Below are 21,991 nucleotides of genomic sequence, written 5' to 3'. Positions count from 1 at the left end.
TCTTGAAAGTGACATCCATTACCTTCTGTCACATCCTATGCAGTAGAAGTGAGTTACTATCTCCAGCCCACACCTAAGAAGAGGAGATTACACAGGGTGTGAATACCAAGAGGTGAGGATCTTTGGGGCCATTTCAGAAGCTGGCTGCCACAATGAGGATGGACAACAACTCATATAGTGATGGTGGGAGCATAAATTAGTACCACTATGTTGGAAAACAGTTTGGCATTTTCTACCTAATGTGAAGATATGCTTATCCTCTGACATAGCACCTCTACACTTTGCATGCACACCAACAGACATGCACAGAAATGTTAATAGCAGCATTATTTATAATAGCAGTATTACAGTACTGCTATTGTAATAGCAATAACATTATTGGTAAAAGCCCTAATGTCCTTCAACAATAAAACAGATCAATAATTGTTAGGTAAAACAGATCAATAATTGTTGGATATCCATGCAGTGGAATACTTTCGCATACAGCAGCAAAAATGGGTGAAACATAGTTACATGCGACACAAATGAATATAAAAGATGTTTAATGAAAACAAGTTGGACATAAAGGAATTTCTATTTGAGAAAATTATTCTATTTGTAGAAATTTCAGAAAACAAATCAAACTAAGCTACTGTATTCTGTGATGTCTGCTTAGACGGTAACACTGTAAAGAATAGCAAGTAAGTAGTTACCACAAAAGTCGGTGCAGTGCTATCCCTTGCAGGAGTGGGAGGGCCTCCTGAGCAGGCACGGGCAGGACCAGGGCTGCCAGCACCCTGGCACACTTCTATTTCTCGACTGAAGAGTGGTTACGCAGGTGTTTGCCTTCTGATCACTCACTGAGCTGAACATTCTTTTGTGTGTACCTTCTATAGGTACGTTATATTTGCCATAAAGAAAGGTCTTGGCCGGGCACAGTGGCTCATGCCTGTAATGCCAGCACTTTGGAAGGCCGAGGCAGGCAGATCACCTGGGGTCAGGAGCTCAAGACCACGCTGGCCAACATGGTGAAACCCCATCTCTACTAAAAACACAAAAATTAGCTGGGCATGGTGGCGTGCACCTGTAATCCCAGCTACTCAGGAGGCTGAAGCAGGAAAATCGCTTGAACCTGGGAGGCAGAGATTACAGTGAGCCGAGATCATGCCACTGCCCACTCCAGCCTGGGTGACAGAGGGAGACTCCGTCTCCAAAAAAAAAAAAAAAAAGGAATGATCTCAGAAAACTACACACAAACTTACATCCTATTATCTAGTCACGCACAAAAGAAGGCCGAGGGCCTGGCAGAGGAAGCACTCGGCAACTGTCAGACTGTTTTCAGGGCTCCTTCAGGTGAGAAATCCAGGCACATTCATGTCTGCCTCACCCCTTCGCCATGCCAGGCCCTGGAAGGAAAAGAAAGCAGTAGAGTCCGTAAGCCTTGCCATTTCCAACATGGTTTGGTCTGGAGAGAGGCCTCTCCTTCTGGGAGAGGACCCAGTCTTCTCCCTCAGTCACGGTGGGAGGCAGGGAGTGTGAAGGGGGTGTTGGCTGAGTGGACCTGCGGTCGGGAGTCAGGGATAGGAAGCCCTTTGGAGCAGTCACTGGAGCTCAGCTCTTGGAGACAAACTGCCTGCTCCATGTGGCTTTAGTGAGAAGACAAAAAACCTTCTCTAAGTGCCCCTCCAACCCCCACCCCTAGAACTTCAATGAAAAGGTCAAGGGAATTTTCCTCTCCTTTAAATGGAATGAATCTTTCTTGGGCCCAAAAAGAATTATTCATCAGGTGTTCATGGCACTCCGCGTGCTTTTACAGGGCCCGGCCGTGCTCTGAGGCACAACAGACAACTTTTTTCCTGAAAGCTCAGTTTATAGGCCAACTTCAAAGCTCGGGTTCTCAGAGCAGGGCACGAGGCTCCAGTTTGAGGACTCACATCAAAGGGAGGCACACAGGTTGATCTGCTGTCGGGTGGACAGCCGCAGGGCTGCAGGGGCGGCCTCCGAGGACTTGGCTGTCCTCTGCACCTAGAGAGCTCGGGGTGGGGGTAGCCTGGCATGGCCCAGCCTTGCAAACTCCAACTTCAAAAGCCCCAGACCATCACTCTACCCATGGCAGGTGACTGTCTGAAATGGAAGGCAGAGGGTGGAGGGCAGAAGACAGGGGTCGGGGGATAGTAGATGCCCCCAAACCTGTTTATGCTGCCCAGTCCGGAAAGGAGACAGGGTTTAAATGTGGAAGAACCATGTGGAACCGTGCTGTCCCTAAGGGCAAAACCAGCCCGGTGAATGCTTCTTGAGAGCTCCCAAGCCAGGGACTGTGTGAGGACTACCTCCTTTAGTCCTCACAATGAACCCTGGAAGGTAGGTCCTATTATGTTCATGTTTCAGAAGAGGAAACTGAAGCTTACGAAGTCCAGTGGCTTGCATACCTCAGTAGAGCTGTTGTGAAAATTAAATGAGTTAGTCCACAGAAAATGCCAAGAACAGTTCTCAGCACCATGGGAAGGGTCAGAAACAATATACATATTGGTTATCATTTACCTGCATTTAAATTAGAGTCACAGAATTAATAAGGGTAGATTGGAATTCCACAGTCCCTGCTCTTATCTACTACTCAAGGGACTTAAGAGAGTGAGAGATGCTCTCTGGGGGCTACAGTATAAAACACATAACAGAGCTGAGCAGAGATAGGCAAAGTCATCCCAAAAAGAGAGAGGGCTCCCTGGCCGACAGGCCTCAACTTCATTCATTTATCCATTTGTTGAACAAATTATCTCAGCGCTCTCTTTGTGGCCGACATTGTTCTGGGCAGAAGGGATAATACAGTGAACAAGACAGTGTCCTTGCTTTCATGAAGCTTGTGTTCTTGTGAGGGAAGCAGTCAATAAACTAGCAAACAAATAAATAATTAAAGAACAAGAGTGTGATACATATTAAATGACTGTAACTTAAATGCTGGTAAATAACTAATACGTATATTTTTTCTGATGCTTCCCATAGGGGCAAGAACTGATCTTAGCGTTTTCTATGGACTAACTCATTTAATTCTCACAACAGTTCTACTGAGGTAGGTAAAAATATCCTTATTTTCCAGGTAAGGACATAGAGGCATGCAGAGGGGAAGTAACTTGCCCAAGTCACAGGGCTGGCAACCCGGATTTGATTCCAGGCAGCCTGGCTCAGTGTGTGTCACTTCTGCACTAGGCTGTCTCCCTCCCATGGTGTCAACCTGTGGATGAGGGGCTGGCCAGTCATAGCCACATAGAGAAGAGCCATCTGAAGGGCAGCGCCATCTTCCTCTGTTCCAAAGAGGAAGCCCCGGTCCAGGAACATGAGCATCAGGTCTGCAGGACATAGTCTCCTGTCGTGGAGATAGTACCTCAGGTTGGTATAGCTCAGTAACACCAGGACTCTCCAAGACCGCCCTGGTCCTGAGACTTCCATGTCTAAAGAAGACACACATCCCAACCCCAGGTGGGGCTGGGGGTGGTAGTAGTAGTGTCAGTGAATACCAGTAGCCAATCTGCCTGGCAGTTCGGTTCTCATCCAATTTTCTCCATCTGTCTCCCAAGCCTGGTCAGTGTGACTATAGCCCTGAGAGACAGCCCCACTCTTAGTGCTGACAAATCTGGTTTCTGAGTCCTAAAGCCTAAAGACCTGTGGCTAGGTCAAGTGTGCCTAAGTAACACCTCTCCAACGTGCCCCCAGGCCATGCTCGCTGTCAGATCGCAGCCACAGAGGGGTTTCCATTCATCACACAGTAGGCACTGACACAGGCACTTTCCCAAACCTAAGTTTCTCTTCAGGCTGTCTGTGACATCATCGATTTCACCAGAGATTATTCTTTTTCAAAGGACCCAGAATCCAACTCTATAGGACCATCATCCCTTTCTCCATCAAAATCTTCCCATAAGTCCCCAGGAAGCTCTTCTCTCTCTCTTTTTTTCCTCCAAGGTAACAGCAGCCAATGTAGTGGTTAAAAGCTCCCTGGAGTCAGAGGGATACAAGCTCAAGTTTCAACTCAGTTAATTCCTAGTCATGGGACCATTGTGCCTCAGTTTTCTCATCTATAATACAGGAATCATAATATCTAGAGTATGGGAAGTCTAGACTATACTATGGTAGAAAATAAACCCAAAAGTCCCAGGGGATGAATATATCAAAGTTTATTTCTCACCCATGCAAAATTAGGTGTGGATCTTGGGGCCTCTCCCAGGTAGTTCCCTTCCAAAGTGGAGAGTTAGGGTAAGTCAGTTTGCATCTTGCGGTTCCACTCTCCGAAATATGTGGCTTCTAGGTGGCCACTGCAGGGCAAGAGAAAGCTAGAGACAGTGCACTGGTTCTTAAATGCTTCAGCCCATATGTGACACATCTCATTCAACTTGTGGTCCACTGTCCAGAGCTGGACATGTGGCCTTGCTTGAGTCTAAAGTGGCAGCATGATGGGGAGGAACACATGGTTATCTGTTTGTAGTTACTGTATCTGCCACAGAGAGTAACACAAGGTGCTTGATACGTAAGCAGCACTAAAGGTAACCAGAATTATTACTATCCAAAATAACCACCTGAAAAATGATTCCGACTTGAGGTTAGTGGTGCTTCAGGTATGGGCTAGATTCATCAGTGGTGGGCAAGTTCCTGGGAGGTGGAAGAGGTGCTGGAGTGTAACAATTGTCACTCCCACACTCTCCACCCTCCCCACAACCCAGTGCCAAGCTCAGCATGTCCATTATACGCTCACATGTGTTCAATCTATCAGAACCTTCCCTGGGTTTCTGCCTTGCCGCCCCAGGGCCAGCTCTCCTAGAATAGTGAGAAGTGGGGAAGTGGGAGGCAGAGGTAGACACCACAGCCCACCCGGTCCCTCCAACCTCACCTTCCCGAGCAGTCAGCGTCTGTGATAAGCTGGGCACTGAGCAAAAGAAAGCCTTGGAGAAGCCCACAGGCTGGCTACCAAAACAAGGTGTATGGGAGCAGATACTGCCTTGCAGAAGTTCTCTTGTTGGTAAGGGTCATGGAAACCATCGCATCTTGTGAGGCTTGTGCTCTAAGCAATTGCCAGTTTACAAGGAGACTATCACCTTTTGGTGAGCAAGTTTTCCTCTAAATTAGTTAATGCTTGAGACCTTAAATTATAAGCATGAGTGGCCATTATTGGGACCTGCTGATGCCCAGGGCACACTTTGGCCCAAGTAGTAAGTGAGACTAACATATCCCCAGTGGCGGAGCCAGCCTGTTCCAGGCTTCATGGCCAGTAGGCATCAAGTAGCTGCAAGTGGAAGAACTTAAACTTGAGAGGACAGTTGTGAGTTCACGTGAGGAAAGTCTGGGGGCTCCTGGGAATGACCAGCTGAGACAACAGCAGACGACTCCTGTGGTGAGCAGCAGGAGGCAGAGGCCATGAAATCTGAGTTACTACTGTCACTGGGACCTTATTTTGCCTAACAGCTAGTGTGGCCCCAAGAAACGCAGGTAACAGCAGAACGTCCTGAAAGTGACAGCCAAGAAAACGGATTTCAGAGCATACATGGAACACCTCCAGGGGCTCCCAGAACAAGGTAAGAGGACTCTGGGGGTGGGGGGGCTGATGTTCCCACAGTTGTGGGCAGAGAGGGACCCAGAGAACTACCGCTTTTCACTGTGATTCTGACCCTATTGTGCTCCTGACCCTATTGTGCTCCTGACCCTATTGTGCTCCTCCGGGCCACTGTCTTCGAAGCTGGAGATTTGGCAAAGACCCTGAAAGGACTTCGCTGGGATGTCCAAGCCCTGGGTTCTCTTGGTGCAGGACCTGACTTTCCAGCTCCTCCTAGGGATGATTCTGCCTCTGAACCCGAATTCTGGGTCTAGGAAGGAGGTGCTTTCCAGGCCCAAGAGGCCTCAAGGGGCAACAGAGACTCAGACAGGCATGAGCCAGGAGCTCAGTCAAAAGGAGCCGTGAACCCTCAGTGGCCCAAAGAGAGCCTCCTTCCGTGTGGGGAGAGTGAGACTTGGTGGACAGTTCCAGGGTCCTGGGCCAGGATGGCAAAAGGGACTGCTGCCATGGCCCACACAACCAGCAACACATCCAAATCCAAAGATATCAAATCAGTTAAGGATTGAGATGCAGCTCAGGGCTCAGTGGGAAAGCATCTGCAACTCATCAGTGAGGTCCACCCGGGGGCTGGAGGATGTAGGTGACTGCAGACAGTTACACCAGCTTCCTATCTGACTGTGAGCTCAGCCAAGGGACTCAGCCTCCCGCGTTCCTTCCCAGCTCTAGGGCCGAGTGTGAGAGAAAGTAAACAGCAAGGAGACCCTTACGCATGAGGACAAAACCCTCTTCCTTTGGAGGAGCCCTCAGCAAGTGCTTCCTGGCTTTCTCAGTTCAAGTCTTCAAGTTAAGCTGTGAAGCCTTTTCCCTGTCGCTAAGCAGTTGCCCTTGTGCTCAGAGAGGTCCCTTTTAGGGTCTGCATGAGCTGCTCCAGAGCACGGGGCTGAGCCTTTCTCCCCAAAACCCAGACCTTCCTGGGCTTGTCGACACCCTCCACTGCAGGTCCGCTCCCTTCCTCACCCTGCTCCAACCTCATCTGCATTTAACATCCCTTGTTGGGCTGTGACAGAGAATACTCAACAGACTCATATTAAAAATGCCCTTTAAAATTCAAAAGCTTTGAACTAAAGAAATACCTTGAGAAGTTTTCATGGAAAGTTCAGCTCCACTGGTTCAATTCACTACACTTAGATGCACCTTTTCAAATAATAGGGAAAAAATGTAACAGGGTCAGACCCAATCAATACGCTTGTTCAAACAGAATTGCAGGGACTGTGATGTGCGCACATTTTGTACTCTGCCTTTGTACCCCGCCACTCGCTCTGAAGAAAGGTTTCTTTGCTAGGAGAGCAATGAAAGTGGTAGCCTTTTGAGTGGAGGTGGCAAAGCCATGGCGTGTTTACTGGGCCGGGAGGGGCTCTGCCATTTTTCATGTCTTCCCCAGCCAGGTCTCTTTGTTCTTTTCATAACGGTGCACAACCCACATGGGCAAAGTCCCTTGCACACCCCAGCGTCTGATGCTGAGTCGGAAGCAGAGGGCTCCCAGCATTTGTCCGCCACATCTCAGAAATGTGATATGGGGATTATACAAATAATTTGATTCTTCTTTCCCACCCTTGGTAAGAACACAAAAGGACTTGCCAGGGAGTCCTCCGCTGTCCTTGTGGGAAATTCCCAAAGCCCAAGATGGGCTCCTGTCTGGCTGAGCCTGAGCCAGGGTCTGCTCCACCCCACCCCCATCCCTTCAGGTCCCTGGAATGAAACTGTGGGCAGAGAGATGGATGATTCCCTGGCCATGCCCTGCAACCTAAAATAACCAGGAAAATTCTAGAGAACCCAGCTGACCTGAAGGCAGCCCAGGGGTTAGAGAAAGAGGAAGGGGCTAGCTGCAGCTTACACTCCCACAGACACCAATGCAGGCAGGAAAGTGAATGATGGAGAAAACAAAACGCTTGTTTTCATCGTCTACACTAGTCTGGGCATGTCTACTTCATATGGACTCACAAATCCTACATACGATTGTAATAATCTGAACGACGTTCTGAACATGTTGAGAATCTTGGCAGTTCAGGAGGTTCAAGAAGGCATTAGGAAAAGATGTTATTCCTAACCCGTTTCATACTAGATCCTAAAATGTTCTTGTTCGTTCTTGCTAAAACTAGACATCCGGGGCTCAACCTGGACCTGCGTTAAAGTCAGAATTGAGGAGTGGACACCAGCAAATGGATGCAGAGGTGTGCTCACATCCCCTTCGTCAACTGCAATCTCGTTTAAGGCCGTGGGGTCTCCTGGAAGGAAGGGAAGTTGGAATCACGGGGCCACATGGCATTCCCCGGAGTCCTCCCCACCCTGTAGTGTCACCGGCCGGCCAGCACCATCACAGATGGCCCCATCTTACCTCAGGTAATGAGAGTGCTCTCAAGGCCGGGCCACGTTGCCTGCCTACACAGGATGGAGCTGGAGTGTGCCTTTTCTGACCATGGTAGTCTCCGCCGACTCCGAGTAGAGGGCCTGTCACACACTCACTCACTCACTCTGTAGATTGAAATCTGGGCCTCAATTCCTATAGAACAGGCTACCCCTCCTCCCTGACGGCACACTCTAGAAAGAGCAGCAAGGTAGTGGGTTTCGCATTCCCTCTTACACAGGATTGCATGTGTGAGACAGAAAGTGAGACCAACAGTAAATAAATAAATAAATACATAAAAAATAAACCCACTGGCATGTTTTCACTGAGAAAATGTCTGCAGATGGCCACCCTGTGGGGTGGGTATTATCTCCTGTGTGGTTTCTTTTTTGGTTTGGGGGGCTTTGCACTCAGTTATGAAATCATTCTCACCACCACCACCACCCCCCTTCATCTGTTATGGTGACATCTCCAAGTAATGTTTAAAACCAAAGAGTACATTGTATTTTAAAATTAAAGAGTTCAGTAGCTAAAAAAGCAGCAGCACCCCCTGTTCGGAATGCCTTGGAATCTACTTTCCCCAGTTTACATAGTTGGAAAGTCACCATGAACCTCAGATGCTCTTCTTGGCAGTAGAGAAAAACTGCCGTAACAACAGCTCAGAAACATACACACCCCTCAATGGAACTGGCTTCTTGCCTTCTGTTTTGAGCATACATCACAAGTCAAAATGAATTAAATACAAATCCAGTTTGCAATGGTCCATCACTAAGCTGCCTCCCAGGAGCGAGCGGCAGCATGTGGGTTGGAAGGGGGCCCGCAGCATTCCCTGCGCTGTCTTGAATTGGACTGCAGTCTGTCTGACAAACCAGCCCCACAAGGGCGTCCACAGCCTGGCGGCTCCTTGACTGGGATGGGGTAGGGGGTTGCCTTGAGCAACTGTGGAAGCCTAGCCAGGGGCCCAGAAGCACAGGCCTCCTCACTCCAGGCCTCTACAGTCAATCAGATGTCAAGGAATCGTCACCAGAAGAAACTTTTCATAGGTAAACAGAAGCAGGGCCGAGAGCTGACAGTGGGGATTTTCCAAAGAAACGGAAACAAATGTACACAGGCCACTCACCAGAGACCATAGCCAGCAAGAAACAGGAAACGCATCAGGTAATATTTTAATCTGTACATCACATTGGTTTTGCAAACCATTACATTTTTAAATTTACTTTTTCTTGCAAAATATTCATTTCATTTTTTCCAAGAAAATCTTATAAAGGCAAAAATAAAATTTTATTTTGGCAAATGTCATGAAGTCGATACTGGCAGCATATGGAGTTAGTTAAAAATAGACGACAACTGCTAAATATATTCAAAATTCTATTTTTTTTTCTGAGCATAGTCAAAGAGAAATTTTCATTTAAAGTGTGGCTCCACCCAATGGAGGTTTTTGTTGTTGTTGTTTTTTCCATTTAAACATCATTGTTTATATGCAGAATAATATAAGAAAACAACTTAAATAAAGGGCCACAAACACTGCACCTGGCTTCGTAGCCCCCCTCCTCATGTGGGGCTGGAAGTCAAATCAAAGTCCTGCCATTATGACCCTGCTGGCAGCAGGCCATGAAGGATGGTGCGGGCACACTGCTGCCCTCCTGCCACCAGACCTGAGTCCCAGGGAAGCCAATCCGGGGTTCTCCAAGGGCAGGCAGCAAAGGTTCCCATCATGGCCTGGTTGGAGGGAAGGGATTTCTAGGTAGATGTCACCCAGTGTGGAGTTTATTGCTATGATACAATGAAAGTTGCTTCCTCTCACCTTTTCTGTACTTCAATGCGTACTGTTAAAAATGAAAGCAGGCCCGGCGTGGCGGCTCACGCCTGTAATCCCAACACTTTGGGATGCCGAGGTGGATGGATCACCTGAGGTCAGGAGTTTGAGACCAGCCTGACCAACATGGAGAAACCCCGTCTCTACTAAAAATATAAAATTAGCCAGGCATGGTGGCACATGCCTGTAATCCCAGCTACTTGGGAGGCTGAGGCAGGAGAATCACTTGAACCCAGGAGGCAGAGGTTGCAGTGAACCAAGATCGTGCCATTGCACTCCAGCCTTGGCAACAAGAGTGAAACTCCGTCTCAAAAAAAAAAAAAGATAGCAAACTGCTTTTTTCTTTCTGACAACAGCCCTTTGCTGAGGGAAGCCTGGGGGCAGGTTGTGGGCCCCAGTCCTCTTGAACACACTGTTGCCCCTAAGCCAAACCCAAGGGGCAAGGCACAGACTTGGGCTCCACGTGCAATCCTGGTGGAGTTTCACACAGAGCTGGTCATCAGGTCAGGGACAGCTGATCTCTGCAGCCAAGGGCCCCTCTTCTCCCAGACAGCACGCCAACCAGCCTCTTGCTGGAGTCTACTGGGAACACCTCTTCAAATCTCACTTTCTCCTGAGGTCATTGGAAGTTCGACTAGCCTCGACTTGCCCCGCCCTTCCCGCCCCCTCAAAACCTGTCACCCAAAAGTACCTGAATCTGTATGTGCAGCTGCAAAGTCCTGCATCCTCAACCTTCCTGCCACTCAGCCCTTGAGGTGAACATCAGAAAATAGATTCCAATTCTAAAATACAGTGTATTTTACAGTGTGTATCAAAAGTGCCTTTGCCATTCATATGTAGAGAGGAGTCTGAGCTAAACTAGTGGGTGCATATTAGGGCCTGGCCTGTGGTGAATACCCGCAGTTGGTAAGCTGCTCCTTCCTCCAACCGGATTCCCTGCTCAGCTGGAAGGGGTTTCCTTGGGGGCAGAAAGGTCATCTCCTTGGAGGAAGCTGGTTCCACTGGGCCCCTGGCTCCAGGCTTCTCCTTTGCATGCTGGGTCACGGGTCAGTCACTGCCTGGGCTGGCAAAAAGCACAGGCGACAGTGAGAGGCTGGCATCCAGGGAGCAGGCACGTCTGCACACACATGACGGAATGGCAGATAGGCAGACAGGCAGAGCAGCAGAGCAGGGGGCTCCGGCAATGCGGCCGCTGCTGGGGAACCCTCAGCTTCTAGGACACATGGGGCTCTCACCCCACCCTCCCTGCACCCCTACTCCACTGCTAGACACACGCTGGCCCCTAAATTGGGTCCCCATCCTGACAGGGCAAAGACTCTAATAAGGGTGCAGTCTGGCCCTGCCCTTCATTCTTTCAATGTGGGTAGTGCTCTTGGCCTCTGTGGGCCTTGTTTTTCTAACCTAAAAAACATGGTGGTCATACTCACTTCTTAACAAGGATGCTGTGAGGGTAAGAAGAAATGCAGTACTCCAAAGAGTATAATAGGCCAATCTCACAGCCATGGGGGCACCAAAACCCAGGAGGAACAGAACCTCTCTCCTGCCTCTGTGTGACTGAGCGCTGTTACTGTGCTCGGATCTCTAGGAGAAAGCCACACCCTCAAATGTGGCCTTCACAATGGACGTGGCTAGAGCACTTCCCTATGGCTCCTCAACCACACCTCCTCGGGGCCTCTACTCCACACCTCCTTGGGGCCTGGCCCAAGGAGGCTGGCCTCTTCCTTTCATGCTCAGGCTGGCGGGGACCTGCTGACTCTGCTGTGAGGCAAGGGGAGCACCCAGGATGGACACCTGCCAAAAAATCATGCTTCGTTCCCTGCAGCACAAATACTGTCTCCCTCCTTTCACTTCTTTCTCCAAACATCTAGAGCTGCTCGGGGCGGCCCAGATGAACCCATGAGTGGTTGATGGGGAACAAAGGCTCTGAACTCACTTCGAAGGGGTTCAAACCCCAGCACTTACAAGTTGCAATCCCTTGTGCAAATCCCTCAAGGTCTCTGAGTTTTTGTTTTTTCATCTGTAAAACGGGGGGGAAATATCTTCACAGGGTTGTTGTGTGGATGGAAAGAGATGCTTAGCACAATGCCTGGCACATAGCAGGCATTCAACAATGTTAACCACAAGTATATGTAAAGGAAGGAGAGGGGAAAGCCCTGCAAAATGATAGTGGGATGGGATGTCAGGGAAAGGACTGCCCAGACTGGCAGTCCAACCTTCCCCTGTCCAGGTGAACCGATGGGCTCAAAAGCAACAGGCCCAGGCCAAGAACTCACTTGAGACTGGACCAGATGCCGGCCTCCTGTTCCAGGGCTCCCTACTCATCCCACACTGCCTCTCATCACTAGATGCCCACATGGGGAGGACTTGATAGGGTTGGTGCCAGAGCTTTCTGCCTGGCTAAGGGCCAATTTCACGTTGCCCTGGGCTTCCCTTTCTCTCCCTCTTAAAGTTCCCAGTGACCAAAAGGGCAGTCCCAGTCTCTGCGCTGACACCAATTCTTTGTGACCTGGAGTGAGCCCCGGCCCCTCACTGGGCCTCAGTTTCCTCATCTGTAGAACTGGACTTTTCCCAGTCTTACAGTTCTTCAATTTCTTTGGCCAAAGCCCTAAAAGGCCAAGATGTAACTCTTACTTTCCAGTCCCCCAAGGCTGGCAGTGTGGTCTGCACTGGTTCTCGGGCATCAGGCTGCCCTACTGAGGAGAGCAGGGGATGGGGGGGCACAGTTCTGGTTCTAGAGATTTCATGGAGGCAGCGGGGTGGATTGCCTCAGTCCCTATTGTATTAGAGCCACTGAGGATTGAGTTCCTAAAAAGCATCACTTTCCCACCTGCCTACCAGTCAGAACAGTCCCCCCAGCGGCCGCTTTGCCAGTGAAAGGAGGCGTCAGCAGGTGGCACTGCAATCATCTCAGCACAGCAGGGAGGTGAGGGGCTCAGCGCTAGGGAGGTGCAGGGAGCAGGCAGAAGCACACCAGACAGGGGCTCTTACTTGGAAGGTGTTAGACAAAGGTGTAGTGGAGTCCGTTGGTAAAAGGGGGGTAATGTGGCACCGTCCTGGAAGACAGGGGGCCTTTAGGCGGGAGGAGGGCCAGCTGCTGTGCTAGATGGGGCACAGAGGAATTAAGCGGTGTGTTAGACTCCTCATCAGCTCCTGCAGCACCAGATGCCCCATTTGGCAGGCTGGGGTGGCATGGGCCCTGCTGCCCACCACGAAGGGCCTGGGCTTGAGGGTGAGGGACAGATCCATGGGGCCTGGTGGGGAACCAGATGGGTCAGGCTGCAGTTCCTGGATATGTTTCTGAGATGGAGAGAGGGATCAAGAGTGAGGAAAGGCTGCAGCAAAGATCATCCCTGAGTAGGGAGGGAGAAAGGCCCTGGGAACTGGCCGCAGCATGTTAGGGCTGGGAGCGCTCATCTGCTGGCAGTAAGGAGGCCGAGGATGGCAGACCCCCCCCAGGGTTAGAGCAAGCAAGGCGAGAGGAGGGCATGGTATGGTGGGGGAGCCGCCCCTGCTCGAACCCTCCCCAGGAGAAGCTCAAAAGCTGCTAAGATGAACCCCAGGGTCATGAGGAGGAGAGGTCTGGATGAGTCATCTCCTGCATCCCTAATCCCAGAACACCACACCGGCCACCTCTCAGCCCACTCAGCATGTGCTCAAAGGGACAGAGGACAGCAGAGATTTCAAGGACTCTGTGCAGGATTAGGCTGTGGGGGACAGAGAACAGGTTTTGACTAAGACTACGGCCCTTTCCCTTGTTGCCAGTCACTCTCATGGCCCTCTGGGGCCACAGCAAAGCTCTGATCTCCAGACGAGACTCCCCAGGCCCAGGCATCTGAGGACCCTGCCAGCCACATCCTTGGCTACTTCTAGACACTTTGGCCAGGGTTGGAGAATTGGTAGGGGCCATGATACCACTTCAGGCTCTATGGCTGTTACTTCCCCAGAAGAAGCACACCTGACCAGGAGCACCACCCAGACACACAGTGGCCTCTGCATTGGGGGAGAAATGGTACTGCGTGAATTGTGAAGGCACAAGGCACACACAGGCAGGTGAGCTGTGAGTGGAAGGAGGAGCCTGCGGTCTCCTTCCTGGCTGAGAGAAAGAGCAGCCCTTTTATACACAGACACACACACATACACACAGTCACACACACACAGACACACATACACAGACACACACATAGACACACATTGAGACACACGGACACACACACACACGTTCTCATCCCATGGTGTTATTTTTTTCCAATTGGACTGCAAAGTCCCACTTTCCAAGTCCTCTACTTTCTGGCACAGTACACTGTGACGAGGTGAACACTGGCTTTAGTTTAGAGACCAAGGCAGGGGGCCAGGGAAGGCAGGAGGGGCCCCCTTCTGCCCTGCCCCAGCAAGAAATCCAAGCATCAACCACTTTCCTGCCCCCTTCTTCATGAGGTCAGAAACCTTAGCCCCTTGGCTCAGCACCTTGAAAAACCTGTTCTTAGCTCATAGTCTCAGAGGAAGTGGGGTAGCAGCACCGCTCCTCCGGGGACTTTTTCCCCAGACACTTCTGAGCTTCTGGGCCCCCTTGGTCTCCCCCACTGTGTGGCCTGCTCCACCTTCCATTCCAAGTCCTGCTGTGCTCATGGGACAGGATGCCGAGTGGTCAGGGGAACACACCACTGACCCTTAACTACCATTCTTGACACCTGGTTTTCCACTGGCTCTGGAACAGGCCATGCTGGGCCCAAGCCCACAGGTGCAGTGGGGCAGGATCCAGGCCTTGGGGGCTGGGCCATGGCCTTACCTGCCACCTGCTTGCTACGCTGGGAGGCCTCGGAGGCCAGGGCATAGGAGATGTTGATGATGCGCTCCTGCTCCTGCAGCTGCAAGTCCAGGTCAGCCACACTGTTCCGGTCCTGGCCTGAGGTCGGCTGTAGGTTGCACATGCTGCAGGAGGGTCGGAAGCAGACCATGGGTCCTCCTGCCCTGGGCAACAGCCTCAGGAGCGGAGGGTCTCCCTGGCCTAGAGGTTCTCAACATTTTGAGGGGGATCAGACAAAAACTGTGGTACTTTCTCCCTAGACAAAGGTACACGCTTTTCCCCAAACACCCAAACGGTCCCAGCTTTGTTCCTCCTCTGGGAAGGCCACAGACCTTAAGTTCACAGCTCTAGCTGGAGGCTCTTATTAAATTCAGACATGAGATGGCTAAGCCAGCTTTGAAAGGGAGGCTTACAAACAAGACTAAATTTCTGAAGCTATTGAGGCTTAGGGGACAGTAAAGTCACTTCAGAGGACCCCAGGCCAGCATCCAGGGGAGTGGGCAATGCCTCTGGTGCCCTAGGAACAAGACTGGCACCCTTGGCTCTGATCTGCTGGTCTGCATGAGGGTGCACAGGCCCGAACGCTGGCAGGCCATCATTGGAGCTGATCTCCAACTGGGCCCACTTCACGGCCATGCTTGGCTCCACTCTCCACACTTGCTGTCACTTGGGACACAGAATAGGCGGTGAGAGCCCAGGACAAGAAGCCTCTACGAATGTTGCAGGCCTTTCCAGATGACCCAGGCAGGCTTCCTTGCTGATCTGCTGGCAATGTACCAGCCTGCCCCCTCCAATGAGTAGGGCTTACCTGAGACGAAGACCTGGCAAAACACGCACCCCAGCCAGCCTGGCCCAGGGCTCACATGGTAGAGACACCACCTGTGGTCAGGGTGACCTGCCAACACTTGAGCAAGCGAGGGCTGACCTTGACCGGGCGAGGATGTTGCGGATCTTCTCGGCTTTGCGGTACCGCGCCTGCAGCTCCTCAAGGCTGGGTGGCTCTTCGGGATCTAGCTCCACATAGCGCTCAGGGATTGACACCTTCTCTGGTTTGGACAGCTGGGGAGAGGCCAGGAGGTGGCAGAGGGAGAGGTTCAGATGTCTGGGTTTAGGACTCGCTTTCCCCACCTCTGTCCCCTCCCACCGTGGGAAGCAAGCAGAGTCCACACAGGCTAAGTAACTTGTTAAGATCACAAAATTAGTCAGTTGTGGAATCCAGGTTTGAACCTGAGTCCGACTCCAAAGCTCATGTTCCTTCCACTCCACCAGCCAACCTCCTACAGGCTGGGGGAAGGGAAGGGCAAAATAACTAGACTACAAGCTCTCGGGATAAAAAATGATCATCCTTAATGCCACCGTCAAGGCCCTAAGTGATCTGAGCCCTGAAGACCTCTCCAGCCACTGATCAACCAGTCCCTCCAGTTCCTCCCCCCTCAACAGTGGGGCCTCTGTTCTGTCTGGGAAGCTCTTCCTTTTGTTCCCTTGACTCTCATCTTTTCACCCTCACTTTGAGAAGCCTTCTCTGATCCCTTCCACCCCCTCACTTTCCATTCACCATTGTTTCCTTCTGTCTAATGCAGGGACTTAGTACTTAGTAGCCCTCCAACTAATTCTCCCTGAACGGATGGATAATGGATAAATGGATGATTGACAGGTGGGTGAATGAAAGGATGTGATGGTGCTTTCTGTCCCTAAAAAAGCTCTTCTGATCTAGACAGGAGGCAGCTATGCTGAATCTACTGCTGGCCAGAGGAAAATGGCCCCAAATTCCACCTCACCAGCATCTCCCGTGGACCTAGTGGCAAACTCGGCTTGGTGAAACCTTGCTTGGACTAAGAACACTAAAGGAAGCTTTTGCATGCTCCAGGAACTTTTTCCTCCCTGAATTACAAAAGCACACTAAAATGGGGTGGGTTGAAGCTCCTAAAAACAAGCTTAATCCAATCCCAGTGCAAATCTGGTCATGGATTTAAACCCACACGCAGCCCTTTCAGTCTGTTGGAGATGGCAAGAAATAAGCTCTTCTCTGTTACTCCAATGAGGACAGATTTAGAGGAAGGAAGCAGGTTACATTGTAGCAGGAGGAATTTAGGTTAGAGATAAGGAAGAACTTTTCCCCTGGGCTGGCAGGCAATCAGGACACTACAGAACACACTTCCCCTGCCAAGACAGCATGTTGGGGCTTCTTTTGTGAATCTGAGAACGCACAGACCTTTGGCTGTTTCAGATGGCAAAGGAACAAGGTCCTGGGGCAGGGGACCAGCCTTGTTAACTCCTAGAGCCCCAGCAGACCCCAAAACTCAACAACTGTACAGGCATCTATCTTATCCACACACTGTTCCTTTGTTCCCAAAGACCACAGGAACCCCTAACATATTGAGTCAGGTAGATACCATTGGCAAATCAGCTTGTGAATGGGCCTGTCACTGCCTCTTAAGACAGCAGGAAGGCTCCAGAAGACACAGGTCCTCCTCAGTACTCACTCTCCTATCACACAGACCCGGGGGAAAGTTTTATTGAGGTCTCGCCTCGATCCATCCTTCATGTGGTGAGAACATTTCCTCTTGTGCAGTTTCCGGGCAGGCCAAGTCCTTGTACAAATGCTTTTGGTACATTTATGGGTCACTGTGTGATTCATTCAACCAGTCAAAGATGCAGCAAAGATGTACCACGCACCCACTGTGTGCTAGGCCCTGTGCCAGGGGCTAGGGATACAAAGGTGAACCAAGCAGCCATAGACGCTGCCCTGCAGAGCTTAGGAATAGCATCGACATAGGCCGCAGGAGACAATCTATGTCTTGAAGATGCTGAGTGTGTCATCCCGAGTTCCCTTTCTCTCCCCTTGGGTAGAGACATTTCCTGATGGGTAGAGATCCAGGAGTTACTTGCTCTCCTGGACCTGCCCCGTCATGATGCACGTGAGCCACCAGAGGGCACCAGAAGAATTCAGACCAGAACTCTGCACTGTCTCCTAGCTTCTACCATGGCTGGAAATTTCACCTGTGATTTTCAAACCTGCCCCCCATTTTCCCCTAGTCAGACTGCCCAAGTTGGCCTCACCAGCCAGTTGCAAAGCCAAGCCCTGGTGTTGCAGGGAACATTTCCTAACAATAACAACTGCTGCTCACGTGCCTACTATGTGGCTTTGATCGCTAAACCTCCCGAGAACATGTGCAGTTACTTAATCGTCTTCACAACCCACTTCACTGTTGAGGAAACTGAGGCACAGAGAAGCCAAAATTGCAATTTGCCCTAAATTACAGAGATAGTTTTGAACATTCATCGAAACATCTGGCCTCCTTTCATTGCCTTAAGCTACTATCCATCCATCCTCCTAGGCCACACTGAAGCTGAGCCATGTCCCTGTTCAGGATGATACCCCACAGTGGGAAGGTGGATCAGGCTGGGAGCTTGAAGGCCATGTCTCCTGGAGGACATGAAGGAAGTGCCTGCCCTCACCTCTCTGCTGATGTCCAAGTCATAGTCTTGAGGCTCCAGGTCCAACTCAGTGACAGGCATGGCCTGCACTTTCAACCAGCCATTCTCCTCCTTGTCCTTTTTTTCCCCTTGCACGACCCGTTCCAGCAACTGCAGGTCAAAGTCCTGCTCACGCTTCCACTGGCAACAGAACAAGAGGGTTAAACGTAGTCGCTTCCTGATTGCTGAAAGAGCCCGGCTGGTCACCTTTTTCCATGGGGTCCTTTGGAAGATGAACCTGTGATCCCCTTAGGGAAAAGCTGTATGTGCAACAGAGAATGAAGCTGCTGTCCCCTTCATATGAGCTGTTTCAGACTGCTAATTGCTCTCTGATCTGGGTTCCCAGAGGTTTCAAACATACACCCTCGGGGCACAGGTCTAAGACTCATGACTTCAGGCTCACAGTGGCCGCAGGGAAATAGAAGGCTCCCAGAGAGGGTGACCTCCAAACAACTTGGGACAGAGTTCTAGAGGAGGGATTTGTCCCTTCCACTCTCTACAGCTGGTTCAGGAGACCTATGTCCCAGGCTCAGAATTAATGGAAAAACACGCCCTTCAAGGCCCTGCTAAGCAAGAGGAATAACCAAGGATCTTTCTATTGGGAATTTTCAACAAGATAACATCCGTAGGTGGGGGATCTCGCACTCACAGCAGGGCTGGGGAGGTACAAGCAAGAGCAGCTTGGAGCTAATGAGGCAGAAAAACTGCTGTGTGAGACCCATCTATTTGAGATAGATGTTTTCTTTAAATTAGAATAAAAACTAAATCATATAAAATTGAAATGCTAAATCAAATGGAATGTTTCTAAGGCTGTTTCACAGTATCAACTTTGTAACAAGCTTCCCAAGAGGGAAAATCTAACCCATAAGATCCAACCATGACTGTCCAGCTCCGTGGTGACTTCCTGTTGACCCAGGACCTGCATCCTCACAGGCCTTTGACTGCTGAGCAGGTTGTTCAGAATAGAGCAGGCTCAAAGCCTCTCTTCCCCTGAGCAAAACCAAAGCAGACGCTTGTCTATCCCAGGCCATCTTCTCTCTCCCATCCATCCACCTCAAAGCCCCAAATGGTCCTGATTGTCTTTGATGCCTCAAGTCCCTCCAGAACCCCAAACCCAGAGCCATATTCGCATATTTCACCCATTCATGCACAAGCTCTCAATAATGACTCCAAATCAATGTAATCGCTCTTAGGTGATGGTTTCCAACTATTGTTGGAAAGGATTAGGCAATTGAAGTTCCAAGGATGAAAAAATCAATTTAATGATTCACAAAGAAAACACTCATTTCCTTACACGCTCACAAATGCTCCAAATAGAGATAAGTCCTCATTTAAACCCAGCCTGATTGTTTCCACAAACAGGAAAAGTTCACTAGACTCTACAAGGTATCCTAGGGAAGAACCACGCCAATCCATTATTATTAAGCAACATGTTTATTGGCGTTGATGCAGAGACTTACACAAGTCTTCTTTTTTTAAGAGAAAAATTACAAGGTATTCAAGTGTTACCCCATATGACATTTGTTTTAAAAGTTTAAAGGTTACCAGGTTTGCAGCTTTTAAAGATATGAATGTCCTGGGCCTTACCCCTTTGGTGTCTGAGCTAACAGCTGCAGAGAGGCCCTCTGAATACACAGTATATTTTGCTATCCCTTCAAGTTATTAAATACCAGAAACACAAAAGGTTTTCCATAAGAAATTGTGTGATTGGACTACAGGAATTAAAACCGAACAACCTCAGTCTTGGGAGAATGTATTCAAACGTGCAATCTCTGAAGTCCCTGTCTACTGTCCAGGTGCAAAGCATGGATTTTTATAAATTAATAATGCCCAGACCTCTGCCAATGACTGTGGCCTCAGGCAGCAGGTTGGCTCAGGCTTGTGGGGTGGCTTTTGGGACAAGTGAATTATGAGTCAGTAGGCCTGCATGAAGAGGGCAGCAGAAAGGTGAGTCACATCTGGGAACACTCAACAGGCTATGGAGACAAGAACCGCTATTACAAGCCCGGTAACAAGTAGCACAGGCCAGTTAGAGTACGTTCAATGCAAATCAGAAGCTTCTGTAAACACAATCAGGCAGGATTAGAGAGGCAATGAGCGGTAACACTAAAAGCAAAGGAGCTTGTGCAATGAATTAGGGAAAGAACAATCAGGCTAGAGGTTTAGGGAAACATGGGATTTCAAACAACAGGGAAAAGTCAAATGGAATGTTTCCAAAGGGACCTAAGGTGACTGTGGACAGGGCGCAGCGCCAGGAAGTGCCACCAGGGGGCAGCACAGGCCTCCCCAACAATCTCAGACACCCTGAGGCCTCTGCAATGCAAGCCCAGGGAGACCAGTGGCCCTCGGGGCAGGGGTGTGACCCCGTGCTCCATCGCCCTCACACAGCATCTGCTGGCAGGTCTGGGAGGTTGATCGGTTTGCTTGTGCTTCTAACCAAATCATGTCACCATCTTCCTCCTCTCCTCTCCGAACCCTGTATTCCCAGGTCCTGAATTCAGCTGAGATTCTGAACGCCTGCAAAGGCCCCTCTCCATCGTGGCTGGGAGGACTGACTGGGTATTTCCTCAGGCTCCTGGGCCTGTTTGATCCCCACTCCAGCTCTGGTTCAAGTCACCCTCTGACCAGGCGTTTGTCCAGCCTGGGTCGTGGACAGACAGCCCCATGGGGTGTTCTCTGAACCATGTAGGTCAATGGACAGCTCACTCACTGGGAGGTGTGATGTGCTTGTGTTTGGGGGACTCTGAGGGGCACTCGGCTCCCTGTCCCTGCCCCGCTGCCTGGCCCCTCCTAACATACTGAGCCAAGATCTCCAGGGAGCGGCCGGCTGAGGTAGCGAGATGAGGGCAGGCCCATCCTCTCCCCTTGGCCCAGTGTCCTCTTGCGCTCTCGGACCAGGGCCTTCTGGTGTCGCTTCATGCGCTCCAGCTGCTCCTCCGCACTCATCTTGCCCCGCTGGTGATCCCCTGAGTACAGGCGCTCCAAGGCACTCTTAGGTCTCTGAGGAAGAGGAGGCAGGCAAGAGAGACAGAACGGCTGGGCTGGGCACGCAGAAGACAGCCACTACGCTGGCTGCATTCCCGTTGTCTCTCTCTCACACACATGCACACTCTAGTTGGGCTCCTCTTGGCCTTAGAGAACTATTTCCTCTAAGCAACACGATGCCCCCAATCCTCAGGAGCTTTCTGAGCAGCACCCATTCTGCAGATGCAGACACTTAGGCTCAGGCCTGTCCAGTGAGGCCAGAACCCAGGGTGCAGGCTTCTTGAGCTCCCTCCTGCCACCCTGACAGGCCAGAGAGAAAGGCAGGATGCCCTCCTTGGTGGACAGTGGGTGACAGGGAGCTCAGGAGGGGCTGAGGCCACCCCAGAGGCCATCTCCAGGGCTGATGGGATGGCCAGTTACTGTCCCCCTGGGAGACCCTCCCTCCCCATGTGAAGGAGCAGGGAGGTCCTCAACAGCTCAAGGCCACTCACAGGGAAGGTCACCTTGCTGCTTTCGGCATTGAGACCCCTCCGGAGTGTGATGTAGGGAGCAATGGTGGACGACTGCTGGAGCCTTGACGTGGACCCTGAGAGCCCTTAGTGAGGAAAGAGAAGTGCAAGCATGTTTGTGCTGGGGTGGATGGGTCTCTGCTTCTCCCTCATCACACATTCTTGTAGGAGGACCAAGAGCACCCAGTCAATGACCCACCCTTATTTCTCTTCTTCCTCCCCAGGGCATGGAGGAGCAAGGTCTCCAATAGAGGATGGGGGCCAGCCCAGGGGTGACCTTTGTCCCTGATGGGGGGCAGTGTCCCTGCACATCTGTGGACCACCCCAGGCTTTCCTTACATGCAGATGACTGGGCTGCCTGGCAGGTAGAAAGGCTGGAGGGGCAGGAATGCCTTTCACCCCCTGATCCATTCTTAGGCATCCTGTACAACCCAACTTGGGGTGAGGAGGACAGTGAGAAGGACACTCAGCTGGCAAGAAA

The 21,991-nt window shown here is 50.7% G+C and overlaps 1 protein-coding gene across 5 annotated transcripts in view; it reads right to left on the bottom strand.

The window, feature by feature from the left end:
• Window positions 1-8,822: 8,822 nt before the first annotated feature.
• Window positions 8,823-21,991, bottom strand: part of PLEKHA7 (pleckstrin homology domain containing A7) — a 234,643-nt gene continuing 221,474 nt past the window's right edge. For 2 of the 5 annotated variants that reach the window (XM_054438787.2, XM_063671125.1), the window contains 6 exons: window positions 21,493-21,596; window positions 20,816-21,016; window positions 17,999-18,157; window positions 15,465-15,598; window positions 14,522-14,664; window positions 8,824-10,798 (listed from right to left, as the gene is read on the bottom strand). In XM_054438787.2, the coding sequence (XP_054294762.2) occupies window positions 10,776-10,798; window positions 14,522-14,664; window positions 15,465-15,598; window positions 17,999-18,157; window positions 20,816-21,016; window positions 21,493-21,596 (764 nt within the window). In that variant the 3' untranslated portion in view covers window positions 8,824-10,775. Of the gene's footprint in view, window positions 10,799-12,723; window positions 12,835-14,521; window positions 14,665-15,464; window positions 15,599-17,998; window positions 18,158-20,815; window positions 21,017-21,492; window positions 21,597-21,991 lie in introns of all 5 variants that reach the window. The other 3 variants (XM_063671123.1, XM_063671124.1, XM_054438786.2) reach the window with 3 other exon arrangements.

Source organism: Pongo pygmaeus, chromosome 9 (genome assembly GCF_028885625.2).
Source record: "Pongo pygmaeus isolate AG05252 chromosome 9, NHGRI_mPonPyg2-v2.0_pri, whole genome shotgun sequence".
NCBI lineage: Eukaryota > Metazoa > Chordata > Mammalia > Primates > Hominidae > Pongo > Pongo pygmaeus.
This window is presented reverse-complemented; position numbering and strand designations above follow the sequence as displayed.